At 48.7% G+C, this 25,440-nt stretch overlaps 1 protein-coding gene across 1 annotated transcript; it reads right to left on the bottom strand.

The window, feature by feature from the left end:
* Positions 1 to 2,395: 2,395 nt before the first annotated feature.
* LOC111824054 (DLA class II histocompatibility antigen, DR-1 beta chain-like) lies at positions 2,396 to 9,771 on the bottom strand. Its single transcript, XM_023747350.1, has 6 exons — positions 9,621 to 9,771; positions 7,044 to 7,313; positions 3,883 to 4,164; positions 3,377 to 3,487; positions 2,723 to 2,746; positions 2,396 to 2,443 (listed from the first exon to the last, which is right to left on the bottom strand). Exons 1-6 carry the CDS (start codon positions 9,718 to 9,720, stop codon positions 2,430 to 2,432), a joined length of 801 nt encoding a protein of 266 aa, XP_023603118.1. The 5' UTR covers positions 9,721 to 9,771; the 3' UTR covers positions 2,396 to 2,429.
* Between the last annotated feature and the right edge of the window lie 15,669 nt (positions 9,772 to 25,440).

The following is a 25,440-nucleotide window of genomic DNA, read 5'->3' as shown; positions in this document are numbered from 1 at the left end:
TTTACCAGTATTTATTTATGTTTCCTGATTCTTTATTTGGAATACATTTCTCTGTCTCCTCCTTGTGGCTGTTTCTCTCTTTGTGTCTTTGTTTCTATGAATTAGGTGAAACAGTGACCTCTCCCAGTCTTGAAGGAGAGACTTGTTTAGGAGCCTATCCTTGTAGACTGTGTGAGCCAGGTGTCTTTAGCAGGCTGGCCGGAGCTGCAGTGGGAGTGGGCCATGGGGAGCCCTGTGGGTAAGGGGCCTTGAGCTGGAGTGGGAGTGGAAGTCCTCGGGACAAACTACAGAGCTGGTGTGAACCTGGGGTCTGGGGCCTGGCCCAGGTGTGAACCCTGACCTCCAAGGCTGGCTGTCTGAAGCACCTGAATAATGTCCTGCCCATGAGATCAAGTGGGAGGGAGAGTGTCAACAAATGACTAGCTCTTTCCTGTTCCCCTGATACCAGAGGGGGTTCCTGCAGTTCTCCTCCCACTTGCAAATGTTCTTGGTTAGTAAATGGATTTCCCTCCTTATTGTCTAGGTGCCCTTTCGGCCACTGTTTTTCACTTTACCCAGAGTGGGCGAGTCTGCACATACGCCTCAGGGATCCCTGCCCACTGCAGGTCAGTGCTGGGGTGGGGTGTCCATGGTGCCATGTCTCTGTCTCTCTCCCCTGTGTCTATGGGGTTTCTCTCTTGTTGGTCGAGCAGAAGTTGTTCAGTCAGCCCTCCTTTCCTCTCCAGGTGGAGCTGCTCTGTCTGCAGGTGGGAATTTAATGTGAAATGGGAGGAGGTGAGCTCAGGGCTTTCCTACACTGTCGTCTTGGACTGGGGACCTTTGATTGATTTACTGTTTTATCTGTTTCCCATCACCTACTTCTTGTCAGTTTGTTTCTATTGCTATAGTTTGTTGTTTGTTTTGTTTTATGTTTTGCCTTTTAAAACTTTTGAATTAAATTATTACATAAAATATTTGAATGTTCCTCAACTTAAAACCATTAAGGAAGATGTATATTCAGAAAAGTACAGATTCCTTCAACCTATTCCCTCATTTTGCCCTGCAGACAACCACTTAAAAAATCCATTCCTTGTTTCCATAGATAGATGACTGGTAGGTAGAAAATAAATAGGCAGATGAAATGAATGGGTTTATCTATATGTCCTTTCTCATCCTCTGTCTTATTAAATAAAACGCTGCATAAAACTCTGCTGTTTGTTGCTCACAGGCATTGGGAGGCCACCCCACAGGAGTCTCTCACGTTCCCTCCAGGGCAGAGGATTGCACGCTGGAGGCACATCAGGGAGCCACACGCTCCCCTGGGTGCCCAGCAGGGCCCTGGTTGATGCTCAGATAAGGTCCACACAGGGTTTCCTGTGACAGACAGTGAGTTTGCCACACAAGCTGGAGGCCTCAGAAGCGCACCTTTCCCACTAGAGTGGCAGCTCTGTCCTGATGGCCTCCGGGTCCTGCTCATGGGGAAGGTGCATCTCAAGGCAGAGTCAGCACAGCAGGCATTTATCTGAGTCACAAAAACTGAGGTATAGAATCCACCATTAGTCACATAAAGGAGACTTCAAGAGGCACCGGGTTTAGGATCCTTCTTTTAAAAATTTACAGAAAAAGAGTGAAACGAACATGGTTATAGAAACAATGAAGACATCATATCATTACAAGTGGCCTGCTTTTCTTTTCTTTTTAAAAAAGAAATATTTTTTATTGATTTCAGAGAGGAAGGGAGTGGGAGAGAGCTAGAAACATCAATGATGAGAGAGAATCATTGATCAGCTGCCATCTGCACGCCATCCCCTGGGGATTGAGCCAGAAACCCAGGCATGCTCCCTGACTTGGCATTGAATGGTGACCTCCTGGTTCATAGATTGACACTCGACCACTGACCACACCAGTGGGGCTAGCCTGCATTTCTTATACTTGCTGTCCCCTCTGTATCTCAGGGGAAAGGAACCTGAAGAGAAACACTAAAATAGGATTCCACTGTGTTCAGGTCCATGGCAGGCTCTCTTCTGGCTCAGGAACCAGGCTGATTACAGGAGGGAAAACTCATGAAAAAGCAGGACGGGAACAAGGAAACCTTTTCTTCCTACTTCCTGCCCTTGAAGCCTGTGAGGCAGATGATCTCACTCCATATCTAATTGAGGAAAATTTTGTAAAGAAATGTGGGCAGAGGTGAGCTAAGGTGCTCAGCAGACAGCGAGGGTTGAACACACAGGGACAGGGAGGGATGGAGCTCAGGTTCTGCAGTCAACACTGGGGCCTCCAGGTCTAGGGCAGGGAGGAGCCAGCAGGGAGGAGCTGCTGCCAGTCAGGAGCCAGGACCCAGCCAGAACCCGAGGATGATCTTCTTATGGAGTAAGCCCAGCAGGAAACCTCTTCAGGCTGCGAAGGGGCCTGACAGAAGGTTCTCTCCTGCTCTTGTCCCCATGGCCACCTCAGCTCAGGAGTCCTGCAGACAGAGGACAGTGCTGTTGCAAGGCCCAGCCAGGAGGGGCGCTGCCCTCCCAGGACTCCTGCTGTGGCTCCCAATTGAGAAGAAAAGTTCTGAGGCCACAGAAACCAAAGCTGCTTTAGAGCTGCCTCTCACCAGGTGGGAGGAGACCCTGCAGGGTAATCCGCCGCCAGAGCCACACCCAGCCTCCCCGCTATCTGTCCCCTGGCTCGTCCCCTGCACCTTCTGCTCTAGAGAAACCGAATGCGTCCCTAAGAGAGGATTAGAGAGCGTTACCTGTGGGCTGAAGTCCAGAGTGTCCTGGGAATAAAGATAGGAAGGTAAGTGTGTCCCCAAACACAGGGTCCCCGCCCAGGCCACCTGAGCTTCTCTAGTAGCTCTAGTAGCACCCCCACCCGCTGACACCAGAGCAGAACCCAGGGCAGAAGCTGTAAGCCAGAGGTCCTCAAACTGCGGCCCGCCGGCCACCTACGGCCTGCCAAAAACATTTATCCAGCCCGCAGGGTGTTTTTGCCGCCACTGCCTGTCCTCTTAGCAGCCGACTCGTCCTGGGCCCGCAGTGCACATGTGTGGAATGTCTGAGGGACAGTGAACTGGCCCTCTTTTTAAAAATTTGAGGACCCCTGCTGTAAGCAGTGACCCTGAAGTTGTCAGAATCCAGTGTCATGTTAGTGACTCAGGGTCTGCTCCTCTGTGTACCCCAGGATCTGCACCCAAATCTTGATGCGTGTTAATCCCTCTCTAACCCCCACAGCCATGACTCCTCATGTCTCCACCCTAAGAACCCAGAGCTGGATGTTTCTGCATTTCCAGGGAACATGAGACCGACAGGGAAAGAGGCTTCTATGGCGTTGCCATACCAGAGCTCACCCAGCAAAGCCCCAGTTCTCCCCACCGTCTCGGGGCCTCGGCTGCCAGCAGGCTCCTTACCTTTCTGAGTCCTGAAGTAGATGAGCAGCCCCGCCCCGAGGAAGAGCAGCCCCAGCACGAAGCCCCCGGCTCCACTCAGCACCTTGCTCCTTGCAGATCCAGACTGGGCCCCTGAGAGAAGAAGAGTGTGGGAATTCAGAGCAGGGCAGGCATGGCGGCCTCCCAGGGCTATGGGTGTCCACAGAAGCGATCTCAGGCGCCTCTTCCCAGATCACAGTGGGCAACTCAGCGCAGGCAGAAGCACCCGCCTAGCCAATAGGGGATGGTGCCCAGGGCCAAGGGGCACCATGACTGGGAGAGTGTGGGGAATTCAAAGCAGGGCAGGCATGGCGGCCTCCCAGGGCTATGGGTGTTCACAGAAGCGATCTCAGGGCTACGCTGTGGTTTGTGCTGAAGGAGAGACATGAGCAAAGCAAAACGGGGTGTGGGGAGAGGGGACCCTGACCCTCAGGGACAAGCAAAGGCCCCTGTGGGGGGGAGGCGGGGGAGATCAGAGGGAGTCTCACTCCATTCCACGGTGACAGGGCTGGTCCTGCTGGGGTGCCGCACTTGGCAGGTGTAGACCTCCCCGCTCCGGGGAACTGTCTCCAGCATCACCAGGGTCTGGAAGGTCCAGTCCCCATTCCGGATCAGGCCCGTGGACACCACCCCGGCCTCCTCTTCCTGGCCGTTGCGCAGCCAGCGGACCTCAATGTTTCCCGGATAGAAGCCGTTCACGGAGCAGACCAGGAGGTTGTGGTGCTGCAGGCGCTGGGTCTTTGCAGGATACACGGTCACTGTGGGCTCAGCTGGGACAGAGAAGGTGGAGGGAGACGTGAGCAAGACAGGCAGGCCCCTGGGTGGCTCCCTTTCGGCCTCGTCTCTAGTCCCAGGCTCCAGGCCCCGGCAGCTCCACTCAACTGCCCTGTTGCCCCGCAGGAGGTAGTACCATGGGCCTTGAATCTCTGCCTACAGCCCAGGCCACTGGATTTGAGAGACCATGAAGAAATTTGGGGGATTTTTCACATTTGGAAACAGTTCCTCATTGTTGAATTGAAGTGTTTTCAAATCTTTGCAAGGCACATAGTGTGTGAGTTCCAGTGTGATTTCTGGGGCAGGGCTGCCTGGTCACATCCAGGCTGTGCCTCTTACTGGGTGATCCTGGGAGATCCTCTCTGCTCAGCTCCTCACCTACAAAGGGGGTGATAATGCTAACTCACCGCTTAAGGACATATGAGTATCAATGGGCCTAAAATACGTACAACAGCGGCTGGAACGTAGCTATCACTGTATGTCAGCTGTTTATCACATATGGAGAGAGAATATAAGGAGAGCAGAGGGAGAAACTGGGGAACAGAATCAAAATACAAGTCAGGAGGTGGAGAAATGCTGAATCCATGTTAGCAAAGTGTCCGTCCTGCTGCCTAGAGGACCTGGAATATCACTGAGAAAAAGGCCTGGACCCCAGGGATGACGGGGAACTGGCCATTTCTAGAGCAGGAACAGCCATTAGCCAACACAAACGTGAAAAATGTTCAATAACCTTAGAATTCAAAGAAGGATAAATTTAAAGTAAATTTAAAGTAAAAAACAATTTTTCACCTGAGTGTTTGGCAATAATGAATAAGGTTAAAACAGAATGCAAAGTAGATTCTCAGAACTCTAAAAAGTTAACATGTAATTACTTAAATGCTGTCATCCTGTGTAGATGTGACATCAGCGTGTTAAGTAACAAAATTATAATTAGAACCTGCAGGCCAATTGATTGTGAGAATCAGCTGTGTCTGCAGTGGTAGAACTTCTGTGCTGGAGACACCCTTATGTGGCAAGACTTGCTTCAATGGGGCTTTGGTGCTCACTGAGTCTGCCCCCTAAGTGCATCCTTTATGGTTCCTACAACAATCAAGGCTTAACTACAACAAGACTGTGCACAAAGCCCACAAGGGGGTGCACCAAGAGTGTCTACCTCAGGTAATTGGGACATAGCACAGAAAGTCACTCTATCGACACAGCAAAGCATAAAAAATTCTGAGACAAGAAACAGGACACAAATGACAGAAATGGAGGAAAGCAAACTGCTGGATATAGAGTCCAAAACCACACTTTAAGGTCTTTAAAGAACTGTCTAGAAGCCACCAATAAATTTAGTACAGCCCTCGAAAAGACTGGTGAGACCGCCGATAAATGTAGTGAGATCCTCAAGAAATCTAGTGAGACCCTCGATGTTGTGATAAAGGACCAACTAGAAATTAAGCATGCACTGACTGAAATAAAGAATATTATACAGACTTCCAACAGCAGACCAGAGGAGCGCAAGAATCAAGTCAAAGATTTGAAATACGAAGAAGCAAAAAACACCCAACCGGAAAAGCAAAATGAAAAAAGAATCCAAAAATACGAAGATAGTGTAAGGAGCCTCTGGGACAGCTTCAAGCGTACCAACATCTGAATTATAGGGGTGCCAGAAGAAGAGAGAGAGCAAGATATTGAAAACCTATTTGAAGAAATAATGACAGAAAACTTCCCCTACCTGGTGAAAGAAATAGACTTACAAGTCCAGGAAGCACAGAGAACCCCAAACATAAGGAATCCAAAGAGGACCACACCAAGACACATCATAATTAAAATGCCAAGAGCAAAAGACAAAGAGAGAATCTTAAAAGCAGCAAGAGAAAGAAAGTCAGTTACCTACAAGGGAGTACCCATACGACTGTCAACTGATTTCTAAACAGAAATTTTGCAGGCAAGAAGGGAGTGGCAAGAAATATTCAAAGTGATGAATACCAAGAACCTACAACCAAGATTACTTTATCCAGCAAAGCTATCATTCAGAATTGAAGGTCAGATAAAGAGCTTCACAGATAAGAAAAAGCTAAAGGAGTTCATCACCACCAAACCAGTATTATATGAAATGCTGAAAGGTATCCTTTAAGAAGAGGAACAAGAAGAAAAAGGTAAAGATACAAATTATGAACAACAAATACACAACTATCAACAAGTGAATCTAAAAATCAAGTGAATAAATAATCTGATGAACAGTATGAACTGGTGATTGTAATAGAATCAGGGACATAGAAAGGTAATGGACTGACTATTTTTTTGGGGGGGAAAGGGGTGAGGGGGTTGCGGGAAGAGATTGGACAATAATCGTGCACCTATGGATGAGGACAGTGGGTGGGGATTGAGGGCGGAGGGTGGGGTGGGACCTGGGTGGAGGGGAGTTATGGTGGGAAAAAAGGAACCAATGTAATAATCTGAACAATAAAGATTTAATTAAAAAAAAAAAGAACCTGGCTCACCATCACCCCCCTCTGTAAACACAGGGGCACTAAGGGGGGAACAAGACACTGAGACCTAAAAGGAGCTCAGAAAGGCCAGAGGTGCCTCGGAGGCCCTGCCCCTCACACCCAGCCTGATCCTCCGCCCAGGGAAAGGCTTGTGCACCCAGCACCCCTATTCCAGGGGCTCAGGGTTGGGGGGCGGGGTTGGCCAAGACAGACCAACATTCATCTCCAACTCCCCACCTTCATCCTTCCCTGCTGCTCCCCAAACCCTCCCCTGACAGGACAGTGGGCACCCTGGGAAACACCCCTACACAGGACAGGATCACAGGGTCCCCACAGTCGCCCATAGGCCCCTCACGGGTGCTCCTCACAGCCCTGTGCGCACCCCCCGCAGCCCCGCTCACTTCGCCGCTGCACCAGAAATCCCTCAGACACCCCATAGTTGCATCTGCAGAACGTGTCCACCGCGGCCCGTGCCGGCTCCAGTTCGCCCTCCAGGCTGTTCCAGTGCTCAGCGATGGGCCGCCCCAGCTCGGTCACTGCGCGGTGCTCCCCCACGTCGCTGTCGAAGCGCACATACTCCTGCCTGTTGTGGATGTATCTCAGCAGGAACCGCACCCGCTCTGTCCCGTTGGAGAAATGACACTCGACCTTAAGCTGCTCCAGGAAATTTGCTGCCGGGACAGGAAGAACCCGTCACGCTGGTGAGAGAGGATGGCGACGCACCCCAATGCTGGGCGCCAGGCAGTAGGGACACAGGACCCTGCACCCCCACTGCCAGCACCCGGGGCCCCTCCTCTGGGGCTGGAGGGAAGCCGCAGGGCAGGGAGACCCCTGGGACCCTCAGCCCCTGGGCACCCACTGGGCTGCCCCGCGGGGCTCCGGGCTCCAGGCTGGGCGAGGACTTGTGCCATCACCGCCTACACCTAGACGTCTCCCTCTCACCTCCAGCCTTTCCCTTCCCCACACCTGCCTCCTCCTGTCACCCCCTGGGAGGGGACCTCCTGCCAGGCCCCAGCTGCCCAGGGACCCAGGAAGGAAACCGGGCATCGCCTTCCGCTCTGCAGCTTAGAATTCACCAAAGTGCCCATCACACCCAACCACAGACCATCCACACAGGAGGGAGATGGCAGGAAAGGGGCGCCTGGAGCAGGGACCACAGGGTCCAAGTTCCATCAGGGGTGGGGCCAGGGCCTCTGAGTGACAGGATGTGGGGGAAGGTTGCTGTATGTGGGGGAGGAGACACATCTCAGGTGAAGGCAATGCCACCTGCAAAGCCTGAGAGAACTCATGTGCCTCCTGGAAAACCAGACAACAGGCTCTGAGCCCAGACAGTGGGGTCACCACCATGCATGACTCATGAAGGAGAGGCGTGGAAGGTCAGCAGAGATGCAGTGACCACAACTCATGACGTTTTGACAAACATTACAGAAGGCAAAGTAAAAATCAACATCTTGAGCTTCAATTGATTGAATGGATTCAACAAGAAAGTGGTCACTTTGTGTAACTGTTTAGTTTTTTCTTAATAAACTGTGAAGAGCTGCATTGGAAGGTGCGTGTGTATAAAGTGTGAGTCTAGAATTTTCAGAAAGAGCCAGTGTCCAGCAGTGTTCTCACCATCAGCACTATTGACGTTTGGACCAGATGATTCTGTGAGGTTGGGGTGGGTGTTGTGTACACAGTGGGCTGTACATGGCATCCCCACCAGTTGTCAGAGACACCCCCGTGTGACAGCCAGACATGGCTTTACATATTGCAGACGTCTCAGGGTTGGGAAGAGGAAGGGGTGGTGAACCATCTGAAAAGTCTGGGGTGAAAAGCCACTGTTGATGCAGCAGCTGGGAATTGCAATAAAAATTTAGCCAATATTGTGTCTGTGGAAAGGCTTGGTCTATACGGAATTTATATTCTTTAGGAATCTGGTTCCAGTGCAGACTATTTTTCCAGCAAAATAAACTTGTTCAGGACCAAGATCTACCTGTTTCTTTGCCTTGCTAACCAACCACTGGCCCACTGCTTGTCTACTGTCGCAGCTACAGCCACGGCCATTTGATTCCCATTCAGAGTCCCAACTAATTTACTTTCTAACTGCCTCCTGCTCCCAGTGATACCAGGAGGCATCAGGTTACCAGCCTTGGCCAGAAGTGGACTCTCATTTCTATAGGCAGGTCCCTCAGAAGGGGAGCAGCTAAGATGACACCCTCCCCAACTTGCTTGCCTTCTGCAGCCTCGCTAGCCTTCTTCCTGCCCCTTAAACAGGGTAAACAAGTTCCCAAACTGTGGCCTCTCCTCTTCCTCTCCGTGGGACACTAGTTCCCCTAGATCTTCTCACAGTGGCTTCACTCATCACCCAGGGATCATGTGTCTCAAATGTCACTTCCTCAGGGACAGCTCCCTAACCCCTTGAACTTATGGCCTGTAACCCTGGGGTATTTTTTTTTATTGCTCTGAATTTTTTCTTTCTTAAGGGGTTCATGGAGAAAGCAAAGGAGATGGTGGGAAAGGCCCCTTGATACATCTCACATAGTAGGGAGAGGCACTAACATCACAGATTCTGCTGAGGACAGAACACAGGATCCTCAAAGAGAGACTCTCTAATTCCTTTGACTCCCCATAAAATGCCAGAGAGATGTTCCTTTGGTGGATAACTCAATAAAATAAATGGAGCACTGGGTGGGAGTTAATCTGAGATCATTATTTCTCAATCCAGTCAAGACCCCGATGGAAGGGGACACAGGCTGGGGAGGGTTACTGGAGGCGAGGTGAGAAGAAATGGCTGAGATACATGGAGCCCCTTGCACATCTCATAGTGGTGAGCACCAGCCCCTTTTGTGGTGGAAAGAATCAGGATCCATATGATAAAGGCACGTGGCCACTGACGAAAATGCCACCATTTTCTAATGGACATGGCCTGGACCCAGTGACAAAGCTAATTCCCTTTCTTCCTCCCCCACAACAGCTCACCCCCAAGGTGCACTTACGTGGAGTGTCCCTGGCCTGAGCCAGGGGAGGGCTCAGTGCCATCAGCATCACCTTCAGAGCGGCCATCCAGGAGCCTCCGGGGAGCCGCAGACACACCATGCTGGAGCTCAGAGAGGACAGGGGCAGGGAGCAGGGGGTCTCACTCAGTGAGGACTGTGACCCTTCTCCATGGACATCCCCCAAAACACCAACTGATGAACTCTTTTCTTTGTTCCTGTATTGGGTCATCTCAGTACTGAGAACCAATCAGCATCAGAGATGAATAGCATCATCAGTTGCTGGTTAGAGATTCAGTATGTAGTTCCTCTTCTGAAATTTAAAATTTCCTGCATTAAAAGCATTGCTTTGATTTAGTGCTTTGAAGGTTTGGTCTGGTTGTGTCAGAAACACTGTGTTGGGCCCTATTGTGAGGCAGCTCTGCACTGGTCAGTGATGAGCACACAAGTTGGAGCCTTTGGGAGCATTCGCCTCTCTCACTGCAGACAGAGCCATTTTGCAAATGGATGTGAGTGTGCTGGGAGCTTACAGGGTGAGGAAGGTGATTGCAAGTTAGGAGGCCTTCCATTTTGTCCTATTTTTTAAAATGTTTATTTTTGAAATAATATATATATATTCACTGAGTGGCCAGATTATTATGACCACCTGACGTTTGTAGGCAAATTAGGTGTAATTTTGCACTCGAGTTGCTAGAGGGTAGGACCATTATAAATAGGGAAGCAGGTTGTTTACCATGACAGTTACCCAAGCACAGGAACACAAGGATTGGACAGTTGAGCTTTGGAAAAAAGTCATGTGGTCCGATGATTCACCTTTCCAGTTGCATCATGCAGATGGCAGAGTGAGAATTTGGTGGAAACAGCATGAAAGTATGCACCCCACATGCATGAGTACAACCCTTCAAGCAGGTGGGGGCAGTGTTATGGTTTGGGGCATGTTTTTCTGGCATGATTTGGGCCCTTTAATTCATGTGGAACAACGTCTGAATAGCACAACATACCTAAGTATTGTTGCTGATCAAGTTCATCCTGTCATGTTGATGGCGTATCCTAATGGAGATGGCTTCTTGCAACAAGACAATGCTCCATGCCACGGTGCTCTTATTTTGCAGGAGTAGTTTAAGAACATGAGGGAGACTTTACCTTGCTTAGGTGGCCCCTATAATCACCAGATCTCAATCCAATTGAGCATTTGTGGGACGAAGTTAAAAGCCATCAGACAGTTGGTTCCACAACCATCAAATCTCACAGAACTGGACAGTGCTATTCATCAGGAATGGTGTAAGATTCCTCGCATCACCTTTCAACATCTCATGGAGTCAATGCCAAGAAGAATCGCCACAATATTGAAGGCAAAAGGTGGCCCAACAAAGTACTGATGGGGTGGTCATATTAATCTGGCCACTTAGTATATATCTACACTAATAAAAGAGAAACATGGTAATTAGCGTACAACCGCTACCCTTTTCATTGGCTAATCAGTGAGTATATGCAAATTAACTGACAACCAAGATGGTGGCCGGCAGCCATGCACTGAAGCGAACAGGGAGGCTTGCTTGCTCCAGTGACTGGCGGACTCCAACGTTCCCCGCCTGCCGCTGCCGGCCTCTGACCTGGCAGTTTGAAACATTGTAACAAATATAGAAGCTAAACAAAACCCCAGAAACCAGCTTTCAGCTGCCGGGATCTCAGAGCTGGAGTTATACATTGTTTCGATTATAGAACGCAAACAAACCAGATACCAGCTTTCAGCAGTGGAAGCCTCAGAGCTAGAGCCAGAGCTAAAGCTGGCCCAGAATAAAAAAAAGAAAAAGAAAAAAAGGAGCAGTTGGGAGCTTCAGTCAATCGCCAGCCTGAAAGCAGCCCTCAGCCCCTCACCCAGACTGGCCAGGCACCCCAGTGGGGACCCCCACCCTGAAGGGTGTGTGACCAGCTGCAAACAGCCATCATCCCCTCATCCAGGCTGGCCAGGAACCCTAGTGGTGACCCCCACCCTGATCCAGGACACACTTCAGGGCAAACCAGCCAGCCCCCAGGCCTCTATCCTATATAGTAAAAGGGTAATATGCCTCCCAGCACCGGGATCAGCGGAGCCGCGAGGCCTCCTGGCACCGGATCAGCGTGACTGGGGGCAGCGCCCAAATCCCCTGATCGCCCTGCGACTCTGTGTGTGACAGGGTGCGGCGTCCCAACCCCCTGATCGGCCCTGCTCTGTGTGTGACAGGGTGCGGTGCCCCAACCCACCCCCCCCCACCAAAGGCCCTGCTCTGTGTGTGACAGGGTAGAGCCATAACCTCCCCATCGGCCCTGCCCTGAGTGTGACAGTGGCGGTGCCCCAACCCCCTGATCGGCCCTGCTCTGTGGGTGATAGAGGGCAGCGCCCCAACCCCTCCCTCCCCCATGGGCCTTGCTCTGTGTGTGATGGGGTAGAGCCATAACCTCCCCATTGGCCCTGCCCTGAGTGTGACAGTGGCGGCGTCCCAACCCCCTGATCGGCCCTGCTCTGTGTGTGACAGGGGGCGATACCCTAACTCCCCTATCGGCCCTACTCTGTGAGTGACAGGGTACGGAGCTCCAACCCCCCTGATGGGCCCTGCTCTGTGCATGACAGGGGGCAGCGCCCCAACCCCCTGATTGGCCCTGCTCTGTGCATGACAAGGGGTGGCGCCGCAACCTCCCCATCAACCCTGCCTTGAGTGTGACAGGGGGCGGTGCCCTAACCCCCCAATTGGCCCTACCCTGAGCGTGACTGAGGGTGGCATCGCAACCTCCCAATCCGCCCTGCTCTGTGCATGACAGGGGGTGGCGCCCCAACCCCCCAATCAGCCCTGCTCTGAGCCTGACCAGGGGCTGCACCTAGGGATTGGGCCTGCCCTCTGCCACCCAGGAGCAGGCCTAAGCCAGCAGGTCGTTATCTCCCGAGGAGGTCCCAGACTGTGAGAGGGCACAGGCCAGGCTGAGGGACCCTCCCTTTCCTCCCCGAGTGCACAAATTTTTGTGCACCGGGCCTCTTGTATACTAATAAAAGCCTAGGTGGCCCTCATGCCCTCCCGTGATGCCCTCACATCATCACAAGACTGTCTCCACAAGATGGCCACTCCCACTTCATCACAAGATGGCCACCACAAGATGGCCGGCAAGTGAGGGCAGTTTGGGTCATCCAGGCCTGCAGGGTAGGACAGTTGGAGGTGACCTGGCTGGCAGGAGAGGACAGTTGGGGGGACCATGGTGGTAGGAGAGGGGAGTTGTGGGGACCAGGCCTGCAGGGGAGGGCAGTTGGGGGCAATCGGGCCAGCAGAGGAGGGCAGTTGGGGGTAATCGGGCCAGCAGGGGAGGGCAGTTGGGGGCGATCAGGGCAGCAGGGGAACAGTTAGGTGTCAATCAAGCCAGCAAGGGAGCAGTTAGGGGGCCAATCAGGCTGACAGAAGTGGTTAGGGGCAATCAGGCAGTTGAGTGGTTAGGAGCCAGCAGTCCCGGATTGTGAGAGGGATGTCTGACTACCTGTGGGCTCAGGCCTCGACCTGAAGTCGGACATCCCCCAAGGGGTCCCAGATTGGAGAGGGTGCAGGCTGGGCTGAGGGACGCCCCGCTTCTGTGCACACATTTTGTGCACCAGGCTTCTGGTATATATTCTCCTACCCTCCCCCATTGACCCCTTCTACCTGGCCCTGCCCTCCATCCCAGGCCTTCACCACACTACTGTCAGTGTCCATGGGTTATGCACATATCTGTCTCCCTGAGTGCATTGATATAAGCTATTTGTCCTATGGTTAGGGAGGTAAAATGTGAATCATTTACTCTTAAGTGTCCTTGTGTTAGGGAAGATAGGATATACTAGATAACTCCAAATTGCTGTTTAACCATCTCAGTTTCCTATTCTATTCATCCAATTAGTTAGAATTAACATTTCTCAGATTAGCAATATATTCAGATTTTTAAAAATAGTACAATACTTATTCATTAACAGATTCAAATCTAGCCTCTAGATTCTCTACATGAGGCATACTGAGATTAACATTTAAGTATCCTGTTATTTAAAAATAGTTTGATATTCAATATTTTTTACTATTTGACTCAGCAAACTCAAAATATTAAGTTACATGTCCCTGGGACCTGGGATTCAACCTTGGATCTGGGAATCAACCTTGGAATGTGGTCCATTCTCACTCAAGAACAGCCCATTATCATGGAGACATTGACCTTGTTGCCCAAACAATGGAGTCCCACCCCAGCCCATGTTGCTGACTTCCCCTGCCTGTGATCCCTACTTTCCTGTGTAATCTTTGTCCCCAGCAAACTAAGTCCCCAAAAGATAGAAGTCAGTAACCAAAATGACATTATAGACACACAAACAAAAGCTCACTAGCTAAGAGTTTCTGGCGGCTGCCACCCTGGGAGGGAAAGCAGGAAGCTCTGCAAGATGAAGAATTCTCAGCAGCTGCTGAGATGATCCTGCAATCTCTGCCACCTGGTCAGCCTCGCCGCAGTAGCTGGGATCCCCAGAGCCAGATGTGCCCCATCTTTAGACAAATTACACCAAAACAACAAAGAGACACAAACATCAACAGAAACACTCATATGAGCGGGCATGACCCACAGACTCAGAATGTCCTGCATTAAGAAAACCACTGAGCAGAGCAATGCCTCCTGTCGCTGGGTCGGGGACTGCCCTTCCCAGAACCTCAACATCTCCCAGGGGGCTATATGGGGAGAGCATTCCCCAGGCCAATAGTTTTTGTTTCCCATCCTCTGAAAGTCCCTTGTGACTATGTGCTCAGTCCCCCATATTGGCGATGTCTCCCACTCCCTGAGATCCACTTCGTCCTTCTCTGGTTGCTTCCCTTGCAGGAGAACAGAACCACAGATCAGAACTCCGCACTGCTTTATGTCCAAGACACATCCCAGTCACATGTCCCTGACCTCGGAGGACACCCCATCACCAAACTAGTACTCAGTCCACTGCCTACCTTGGCTCCTGCGGGAGGTCACCTGATGCTGCAGTTCTTGCTTGGACCTTGTTGGCTGAATCTCAATCAGGATCTGATAGTCAGCCCTGGTTAGTTACCTCCACACCCACTGCCCCTCCTTGTTTCTGGAAGCTTCTTTGGGGGGGGGGCTCTCAGCACTGGGAACCCACCCTTGGTTGTCAAAGTCCTTTGGGGGGGGGAGGGGTGTGTGGCCTCAGCCACTTGCCTGCTTCCTCCGCTGCACTCAGTGAGCAGCTCCTGCCCAGGAAGCCCTGCTCCTGGCGTCCTGGAGGCGGCTTTCATGTCCAAGACCTGCGGGCTGGGTGCACACCTTCCCTCCCCCTTCAGTTCACTGTAGGGATGTGTCCTTTAGGGCCTCGCCAGGGGACGAAGGCCACAGCTTGGCCAGAAGTCTGCGCTGCCTCATTGGTCCTCTTGCTGACCCTGCAGGTCCCTCTGGTGGAGGATAGAGTTGAGCTTCTTGGGGGCAGCGATCTGGAGGGAGGGTGAGGCCCAGGTCCTACAGGAGCAGCCATCCTGGCGCAGGCCCCGCCTCCACCGCGCCCTGCATGACGCTGGTCCCCAGGGTCAGAGCTCCTTGGAGGGTGCAGGTGCATCTCTCATGGCCACGGGCTCAGCATCTCCCCTCTGCCTGGTCTTTTCCTTGGTGCCAGCCCCGCCTGCAGGGGGAGGTGCTGGTAAGGCAGAGCCAGGGGGGCGGCCAGTAGGGCTCTGCGCTCCCAGGGGTTGATGTCACTGCAGGATCCTTCCCAGGACTTGAGGGAGGAGGGCCTGCCCCAGGCTTCCTAAGGGACTGGGAGGCAATGCCCCTCCCCTTCCTGTTCTCCTGACAGAAAGTTCCAGGTCATTTCCACATTTGAAGTCTGCAAAGCAGGCAGGTACTTCATTCTCTGCAAGCTGGTGTCCCTGGGGCTCAGACCTGCTATGGGGGGACCTCCTCCCAGCTCCCCCATGGCCCCAGGAGAAAGGCTCTGGGCTGAGCTGGGTGCAGAGGCTTCAGGGACCAGCAAGGGCATCGGCCCCCAGGTCAGGCTCTGTGGGCAGGAGGTGCTGCCTGGGGGTCTCCTTGCTGCCAGCACCTGGAGCTCATGCCCCTCTCACCCCACAGCTGGCTGGGCTCCTGACCACAGGTCTGCAAAGCCCTGGATGGTAGGCGGGGCCTGGACGCTGGTCTCTGTCTCCTCAAATTTAACTGTGCTCATGGCAACGCGGGGCCATCGCAGTCCCCTCCGTTCCCCTCACGGGAGGGAGGCCGAGGAGAGGCCGTCCTGTCCTCTCGGGGCTCAGAGGACCCCGTCCCTGCTTTTCCTCCTGCGGCCTCTTGTGATTTCACAATTGTTGTCTTTCTTCTTTTTAATTATATTGATTTTTTGTTTATGTTGTTATGTAGAGAGCCACAGGCATTTCTTTAGTCCTCACCCAAGGCTATGTTTATGGACTTCAGAGGGAGAAGAAGGGAGAGAGAGAAACATTGGTCGGTTGCCTCCCGCATGGGACCCACTAGGGATGGAACCTGCACTGGGATGTGCCCTAACAGGGAAGGGAACCGCCTCCTTGTTGGACATGGGATGAGGCTCCAGTCAAAGGGGCTGCCCACCGGGCGCTGTTTGAGTTGAGAGGCCTCAGGAGGGAGGAAGCTGGTGGCGCTTGTTGCTTCATCTCTGTCCTCACTGCCCCTGGGTGTGGGCCTGCTGCTGCTCCTTCCTGGGCTCTCCTGACTGTCCCCTCGTCTGATGACCTGGGGCCATGGAGTCAGTTCTGCCTCATAATATTGTCCATGACACCTCCCTGCCTGGGTTCCTCCTTGTCCTCCAGACAACCTGCCGACACTCAGCCAGCCCGAGTGTCCACCCCTCAGCCAGCTCCCAGTGTCCTGCCCTCAGCCAGCTCTCAGGGTCCAGTCCTCAGCCAGCCCGAGTGTCCAGCCCTCAGCCAGCTCCCAGTGCCCAGCCCTCAGCCAGATCCCAGTGCCCAGCCCTTACCCAGCTCCCAGTGCCCAGCCCTCAGCCAGCTCCCAGTGTCCTGCCCTCAGCAGCTCCCAGTGTCCAGGCCGCGGTGTTGTGGCTGCTCCGAGTTCCTGCACCTTCAGCCGGGCATTTCCCTGGCCCTGCTCCCAGTGCCCAGGCCTCAGGCAGCTCCCAGTGCCCAGGCCTCAGCCAGCTCCCAGTGTCCAGCCCTCAGCCAGCTCCCAGTGTCCAGCCCTCAGCCAGCTCCCAGTGCCCAGGCCTCAGCCAGCTCCCAGTGCCCAGCCCTCAGCCAGCTCCCAGTGTCCAGCCCTCAGCCAGCTTCCAGTGCCCAGGCCTCAGCCAGCTCCCAGTGCCCAGCCCTCAGCCAGCTCCCAGTATCCAGGTCCCATCCAGCTCCCAGTGTAGCTGCTCCGAGTTCCTGTACCTTCAGGTGGGCATTTCCCGGGCCCTGCCATTCAGGTCTCTGTTCCCATTAAACCTTCCCTGTCGGGAGGCAAATGGTGAAGGGGGGCCCCTCCAGTCGTGCTGGCCATTCACTCTTTTTAAAAAAGGTATAATCAGGGCAGTTATTTTATTTTTTAGTTAATTAATGTTTAATTATAATTGACAGACAGAATTATGTTAGTTTCAGGTGTTAACATAGTGATTGAACACATATACTTTACAGAGTGGTCACCACAAGTAGTGGATCTGTCACCGCACGTGGTCATTAGTGTTACTGACCATCTCCCCAATGCCGCATGTCACATCCCATGACTCTCTGTGTAACTGGCAGCTTGTGGTCACTCCCTTCCCCTTTCCATCCCTCCCACCTCTCCCTCGTGGCAACCGTGCATTTATTCTCTGTATCTATGTGTTTGTTTCTGTTTTGCCGGGGTCTTGTTCCAGCATCTAGAAGGGTTCAGGAATCTGGAGAAGGGCTGTGGGTAACTTACTAAAGAGCCCAGAGAATAAATATAATTTTGAAAGGCCTGTTGGGGAGTCAGAGAAGACTTAGCTAAAGGAACTAAGTTCTCCTTGTCTCAGGACCCCTTACTCTTTATTTACACAATTTGTCCTAAGGCCAAGTAGATATACACATCAAAGGGTAAGGTTTCCTATACACAATCCCTTGTCAGATTGGGGAACATTGCCTTCTGCTGTTCAGGTGTTTGGCCAGTAGGAGGCAATACATGTAGATTAAGATGCCCTTAGCTGTCTGGCAGCCACAATCATCCTTCTCAGGTTTGGGAAATGCCCTCAGCCATCTCCAGATGATTCAGTTCTGCAGACATGCTGGCATTTGCTTCCGGCACTGTTTCACTTTGTTTTGTCTTTTAGATTTTACATGTAAGTGAAATCATATGGTATTTGTCTTTCTTTGTCCGATTTATGTCAGGAAACATAATGTTTTACATCCATGCTGCCTCAAATGGCAAGACTTAATTTTAAAAAAATATATTTTTTATTGATTTCAGAGAGGAAGGGAGAGGGAAAGAGAGATAGAAACATCAATGATGAGAGAGGATCACTGCTTGGCTGCCTCCTGCACAAATCCCCTGGAGATGTAGCCCACAACCCGGGCATGTGCCTTTGACCAGTATTGAACACAGGCCCCTTCATTCGTAGGCTGATGCTCTATCCACTGAGCCAAACCAGCCAGGGCAAGATTTAATTTTTTCATGTCTGAGTAATATTCCATCGTATGTATGCACCACACCTTCTTCGTCCATTCATCTATTGATAGGCACCTAGGTTGACTGGCTTTCTTGGTTATCCTATCTAATAAAAGGCTAATATGCAAATTAACCATCACTCTGTCAAAAAGATGGTGGCACGCAGTCTTCTCAGCCCTGCCGGAGTCCCCCAGTCCCGGGGGGTGGCTGCAGAGAGCGGGCAGTGAGAGGCCTGGCGGAAAGCTGCCCAGAGGCCCTCCTGACCCTTTATAAAAAAAAACAAAAAAAATCAAATTCCTTTGGTGCGGGAGGTATATCATGTACAGAGGCCTTTAGTTCATGGCCCCTCCTTAATCCGAATAAGATCCTCCAACTTTGTTCTTCCTTTTCAATATTGTTTTGACTATCTTGGTCTCTTGCAATTTCTTAGAAATTTTCCAATCTGTTTAATTAATTCCTACAATTCCACAAAAGAAAGTTTAGTGTTGGGGTCTGTTAAGGTACAGGTCCCTGAGGACCTCAGGCGGGACCCCCGAAGGAGCTGACCAGGGAGAGTCTGCCTAGCAACAACCCCCCCATCCCACCCTAACTCACCCCATGTTACCTGCAGTGGCACCCAGCACCACAGAACCGGAAGCAGCCAGAGGAAGCTGCCGCCTCCAAGACAGCCATGCCCGTGACATGAACCAGCCCGGCCTGGTTCTGCCCTGGAAGCCGCAGCCAAGTTTCTTTCTATAAAGATGACAACATGGTCCTAATGTGCAGTCCGAAGAACTGCCTCTGAGGGCTTATTTGCCCAAAATCTTTCTGCCCCTTCTTCACAGGGACTTACCCCGGCAGGACTGGGCAAGCCACTCCCACCACAGCCTCAGGGTCTCAGCCTCCAACCTTGCACCTGTGTCCCCATGGAGTGATCCCCCCACACACACCTGCAGCCTCAGGATCTCAGCCTCTGGAAGCATCTTCGCCCCACGGAGTGATCCCCTCCCAAGAGCAGCCTCAGTTCTCAGCCTCTGAACCTTGCTCTTCCCAGTGAGTGATCCTGCCCCAGCAGCAGCCTCGGGGAGTCAGCCTCAGGACTTCCCTCGCCCCCAGCCGAGTGATGGGGGGGACCAAGGCGGGTATCTGGGCGATGCTACCTGCAAACCTCTCCCATTGGGCAGAAACTTGTGACCGGGTTAGGGAGGTCAATGGGTTTTGTTTAAAAACTTCAGAAACCACAAAGGAAATGTCTGAGGTGGGGTTTCACATGGGAAGTAACTTACAACTAATTTCTGAAGGCAAACTGCGACATTGCAGTTACATTACTGGAGAGCACCCCGCGGTCAGGAGGTCTGGGCTCTGCAGCGGCGGTGGCGGGCGCTCCCCACCCTGGTTCCTCAGCACCTCAGGCCGGGCTTGAGCCCACCGGGGAAGGCCTTTCCCTACAGTTTTCACCAAGGCAGGCAGGGTTTGTAGACACGAATAAGAAGTGCCCACGCACACGCCCCGAAGATGCTGGGGCCGGCAGGAATGACAACAAACGGGAAAAGAGCAAAACCAGAAACACCACCAATCCCAACATAGGTCATCTTTTTCTTCAGATGACGGTGTGTTTCCCTCTTTGTCTTCTGGAAGTGAGACAGATTCAAGTACTGATGAGTCTACCAATGGAAAAGTTCAGAGAAAGAGAGGAGAGAAAAGGAATAAAAGGAGAAAAGAAAGAAAGGACAAAAGATGAAACATCAAGAAAAAGAACGAAGGAAAAAAGGAGGAAACAACCACATGTTATCACCTTTCCAAGGTCGCATGAAATTCCTGTTTAAGGAGTTTATCTTATGACACTTTTAGTTTGGGTTTGCATTTTTACTGGTTTGTCAGGACCATGGCAGGTACAGTATCCAATATTTTAAAGAAAAAAATCCTATCTAATAAAGAGGGAATATGCTAATTGACTGCCCCCCCCTCAAAGATGACAGTGCCAACAGCCAATTGGAAAGGGTGCAGGCTGGGCTGAGGGACATCCCCTCCACCCCCTTGAATTTCATGCACCGGGCCTCTAGTTGTAAATAATGCTGCAATGCACATATGATGTATGTATCTTTTCACATTACTGTTTTCATTTTCTTTCCATAAATACCCAGTAGAATTGCCAGGTCATATGATAATTTCACTTTAATTTTTTGAGGAATCTTTACACTATTTTCCATAGTGGCTGCACCAATTTGCATTCCCACCAACAGTGCACGAGGGTTTCCTTTTCTCTACAGCCTCTCCCACACTTGTTATTGTCTTTTGATAACAGCCATTCTGACAGGTGTGATGTGATGTCTCATTATGGTTTTGATTTGCATTTCCCTGGTGATTAGTGATGTTGAGCATCTTTCACGTACCTTTTGGATGTCTGTATGTCCTCTTTAAAAAAATGCCTATTCAGGTCCCGTAAATTTTTGGTGTAAGGCATGATCCTCCAACCAACTGAGCTGGGCAATTCCCCCCGACCCCTTTTTTTCTTTTGTTGTCTCTGCCCAAGGAGACATAGCCAACAAAATACTGCTATGATCAATGTCAAAGAATCTATGTTTTCTTGTAGGAGTTTTATAGTGGCCGGTCTTACATTTAGGTCTTTAATTTATTTTGAGTTCGTGTTTGTACAAGGTGTCAGAAAGTGGTCTAGTTTCTTTCTTTCTTTTTTTTTTTTGCATGTATGTGTCCAGTTTTCTCAACACAATTTATTGAAGAGACTATCTTTATCACATTGTATGTTCTTGCATTCTTTATTGAAGATTAATTGACCTGATAAGAGTGGGTTATTTTCTTGACTCTCTACTCTGTTCCATTGACCTGTGCATCTGTTTTTGTGTCAGTACCATACTGTTTGATTACTATAATTCTGTAGTATATTTGAAATCAGGGAGTGTGATACCTCCAACTATGTTCATCCTTCCCAAGATTTCTTTGGCTATTTGGGATCTCTTGTAGACCCATATAAATTTTAGGATTGTGTGTTCTAGTTCTGTGAAAATGCTATTGCTATTTTAATAGGAATTGCATTGAGTCTGTAGATTGCTTTGTATAGTATGGACACTTAAATGATGTTAATTCTTTCTCTATAGGAGCATGGTGTATCCTTCCATTTATTTGTGTCTTGTTCAATTTTTTGATCAATGTTTTATAGTTTTCCCAGTATAAGTCTTTTTATTCCTTGGTTAGCATTTTTTAAAAATGTTTTTATTGATTTTTTTTTAGAAAGAGAGCAGAAGGGAGAGGGAGAGAGAAACATTGATGAGAGGACCCATTGGTCAGCTGCCTCCTGCACATCCCCTACTGGATATCGATCTCACATCCCACAACCCTGACATGTGCCCTGACCAGGCATAGAACAGTGACCTCTCAGTGCATGGGATGAAACCCCCCCCTGGTGGCCTGCTCCCCTCCAACTGCCCCCAACTGCCCCCTCCCCTGCCAGCCTGGTTGCCCCTTTCGGCCCCCCCACCAGCCTGGCAGCGCCATGCATCCTGCTTGTTCCATCATTTGGCTGTCCCTCACTAAACCCCTGCTGGCCTGGTCTCCCCACACAGCCTACTTGTTCAGTCGTTTGGTCATCCCTGACTAACCCCCCTGCCAGCCTGGTCATAGGCAACCCTCTTGTGAGAGCATGAGGGTTAATTTGCATATTACCTCTTTATTATATAAGATAGAAACATCAGGTTTCTGAATATTAATCTTGTATTTTGCCACTTTACTGAATTCACTATTAGTTCTAATAGTTTTTTGGTGGTTTCTTTAGAGTTTTCTAGATATAGTATTATGTCATCTGTAAATAATGACAATTTTCACTTCTTTCTTTCCTATTTCTTTTCCTTGTTCTTGTCTGATTGCTGTGATTAGGACTTATCATTCTATGTTGAATAAGAGTGCTGAGTATGGGCATTTTTGTCTTGTTCCTGATCTTAGAGAAAAAGCTTTTATCTTTCCCCATGAAGTATGATTTAACTGTGGGTTTCTCATCTATGGACTTCATTATGTTGAGGTATGTTTCCTCTATGACCACCTTGCTGAAAGTTTTTTAAATAAATGGATGCTACATTTTGTCAGATGCTTTTCCTACATCTATTGATATAATCATATGATTTTTTAATACTTCATTTTGTTTATGCAGTGTATCATGTTCATTGATTTGTGGAGATAGAACCAAACTTGCATTCCAGCAATAAATCCCACTTGAACATGCTCTAGATATTTTTAATGTACTGCTGAATTCAGTTTGCTAATATTTTGTTAAGGATTTTTGCATCTATGTTCATCTGGGTTAATGGGCCGGTCATTTTCTACTTCTTTATCTCCTTCTCTTCTTCCTCCTCCTTTTCCTCCTTCTTCTTCATCTTCTCTTCCTCCTCCATCCCCACCACCTCCTCCTCCTCCTCCTCTTTCTTTGGCAGGGTCTTTGTCTGGTTTTGATATGTTGTCCTCATAAAATAAGTTTAGATGCTTTCTCCCTGCTTTAATTTTAGGGATTAGTTTGAGAATAATAAATATCAATTCTTCTTTGAATGCTTGGTGGAATTGAGGTGTGAAGCCATCTGTCCCTAGATTTTTGTTTATTGGAATGTTTCTTTTCCGATTCAATTTTGAATCTAGTGATCAGTCTGTTCAAATTTTATTTTTCTTCCTGATTCAATCTTAGAAAATTAAATGATTTTAAGAATTTATTCATTTCTGCTAGGTTGTCCATTTGTTGGCTTATAATTGTTCATAGTATCTATATATATAAAAGCAAACTGTCCTCTTGGGAGTTTGACCGACTGGGAGTGTGACCAACCAGGAGTTGGATCGCTTGATATGACATGCGCTGACCACCAGGGGGATGTGTGGAATGAAGGACGACCCTGGCTGGCAGCTGGCAGACACTAGGGACCCTACCCAAGCACTAATTTCTTGAACTGGGCCTCTAGTTTTCTTATAATCTTTTGTATTTCTACGGTGTTGCTTGTCACTTTCCATTTTTTGTTTCTCATTTCATTTATTTAGGTCTTCTCTCTTTTTTTCTTAATGAGTCTGGCTAAAGTTTTATCTATTTTGTATATCTTTTCTAAGAACCAGCTCCTAGTTTCATTGATATTTTCTATTATCCTTTTACTCTCTATTTTATTTATTTATGCTCTGATCTTAATTATTTCGTTCCTTGTACTCGCTTTGGGCTTTGTTTGTTCTTCTTTTTCTAGTTACTTTAGGTATAAGTTTAGATTGTTTGCTTGAATTCTTTCTTGTTTGTTGAGGTGGGCCTATTGCTTTGAATTTCCCTCTTAGAACTGCTTTTGCTGTGTCCCAAGGAGTTTGGATTTTTGTGTTTTCATTCTCATTTGTCTCAATATATATTTTTTTATTTACTTTATTAACCTATTATTTGTTTAGTTCCATGTTGTTTAGTGTCCATGTGTTTTTTTTTCCAATTTTCTTCTTATGATTTATTTCTAGTTTCATATTGTTGTGATTGGAGAAGATTCTTGATATGATTTCAATTTTTAAAAAATTTATTGAGAATTTTTGTGGCCTAGCATGGGGTCTATTCTAGAAAACTGGTCCACGAGTACTTGAAAATAAAGTACATTCTTCTGATTCAGGCTGGAATGTTCTGTATCTGTTCAGTGTATCTATACTAATGTGTCATTTAAGACCATTGTTTCTATATTGATTTTCTGTCTGAATAAATTTATCCATTAATGTAAGTGGGGTGTTAAAGTTCCCTGATGTTATTGTGTTACAGTCAACTCTACCTTTATGTTATTAATATTTGCTTTAAATATTTAGGTGCTTTTAATGTTTAATGCATAGATGTTTACAAATGTTATATTTTTTGTTAGATTGATCCATTTATCATTATGTAATGCCCTTTATTGTCTCTTATTATAGTCTTTGTTTTAAAGTCTATTTTGTTTGACATAACTATTGCTACTGCAGTTTTCATTTTAATTTGCATGAAATACCTTTTTCTATCTCTTCACTTTTTGTCTCTTAGTGTGTTTTGAACTGAATGAGACTCTTATAGGTAGCATATGCACAGGTCTTGTATTTGAATCCATCCAGTCACACTGTCTTTCGATTGTAATATTTAGTCCATTCACACTTAAAGTAATTTTGATAGGTGTATACTTATTGCCATTTTATTAATTGTTTTCTGGTTGTTTTTGTAGCTCTTTTCTTCTTCTCTTTTCTTTTTTTAAAATCCTCACTCAAGGATATTTTTCCATTGATTTTCAGAGAGAGGGAAAGACAGAGAAAAAAATTGATGTGAGAGAAACATATTGATTGGTTGCCTCCTGCCTGAGCTTGACAAGATCCTGGTCCATGGAGGAGCCTGCAACTGCAATTGAACCTGGGACCCTTCATTCCACAGGCTGACATTCTATCCACTGAGCCAAACCGGCTATGGCTCTTGCTGTCTTTCTGGTACATTAATGACTTCCTAGTGTATTGTTTGGGTTCTTTTTCTTCATTTTTAACTGTATGTATTATAGAATTTTGGTTTTAGCTTGCCATAAGATTCATATATCACAAGCTATGTTTATAGCAATGTTTTTTAACTGTAGCTCAAATGTTGCTGAAGCTCAAATGCTTTCTAAAACTACATTGTTTACTCACTGCCATGTTTATGTATTTGACATCATATTTTACATCTTCTCTTATGTGTGTATCTCTGAATGTATTACTGTGATACACATGCTTTTACCACTTTTGTATATTAATCTTCCTTCTAGCTCTATAATTGGTTGATCTGCTACACTTACAACTGTTTGCCTATATCAGTGCAAATTTTTCTTTCCAATATATTTTTATTTTTAGTTTTGGTATTTTCCAGTTAAAGAAGGTTCCTAAACTTTTCTTTTAATGCTTCTTTAGTGGTGAGAACTCTTTTCCTTTGATTATCTAGGAAACTCTTATCACTACTTTAATTCTGAATGCTAACTTCTCTGGATAGAGTATACTTGGTTGTAGGTTTCCACCTTTCATCACTTTGAATATTTTGTGCCATTACCGTATCTGCTGAAAAATCAGATGTTGGTCATATGAAGATTCCCGTGTACATAACGAGCTGCTTTTTCTCTTGCTGCCATTAAGATTCTTTAACTTTTGGCATTTTAAATATGATGTGTCTTGATATGGGGCTCTTTGGGTTCATTTTGTTCGGAAGTCTCTGTGCTTTCTGGAATTGGATGTTTGTTTTCCTCACCAG

This window comes from Myotis lucifugus, unplaced genomic scaffold (assembly GCF_000147115.1).
Source record: "Myotis lucifugus unplaced genomic scaffold, Myoluc2.0 scaffold_844, whole genome shotgun sequence".
NCBI classification, from domain to species: Eukaryota; Metazoa; Chordata; class Mammalia; order Chiroptera; family Vespertilionidae; genus Myotis; species Myotis lucifugus.
This window is presented reverse-complemented; position numbering and strand designations above follow the sequence as displayed.

Bases quoted from the DNA above. Each gene is read 5' to 3' on its own strand.
- LOC111824054 (XM_023747350.1), bottom strand. From the start codon at position 9,720: ATGGTGTGTCTGCGGCTCCCCGGAGGCTCCTGGATGGCCGCTCTGAAG. The intron at 4,165-7,043 runs GTGAGCGGGGCT...TCTCTGTCCCAG, and splicing joins ATTTCTGGTGCAGCGGCGAA to CTGAGCCCACAGTGACCGTG. The intron at 3,488-3,882 runs GTGAGACTCCCT...TTCTTCTCTCAG, and splicing joins CCCTGTCACCGTGGAATGGA to GGGCCCAGTCTGGATCTGCA.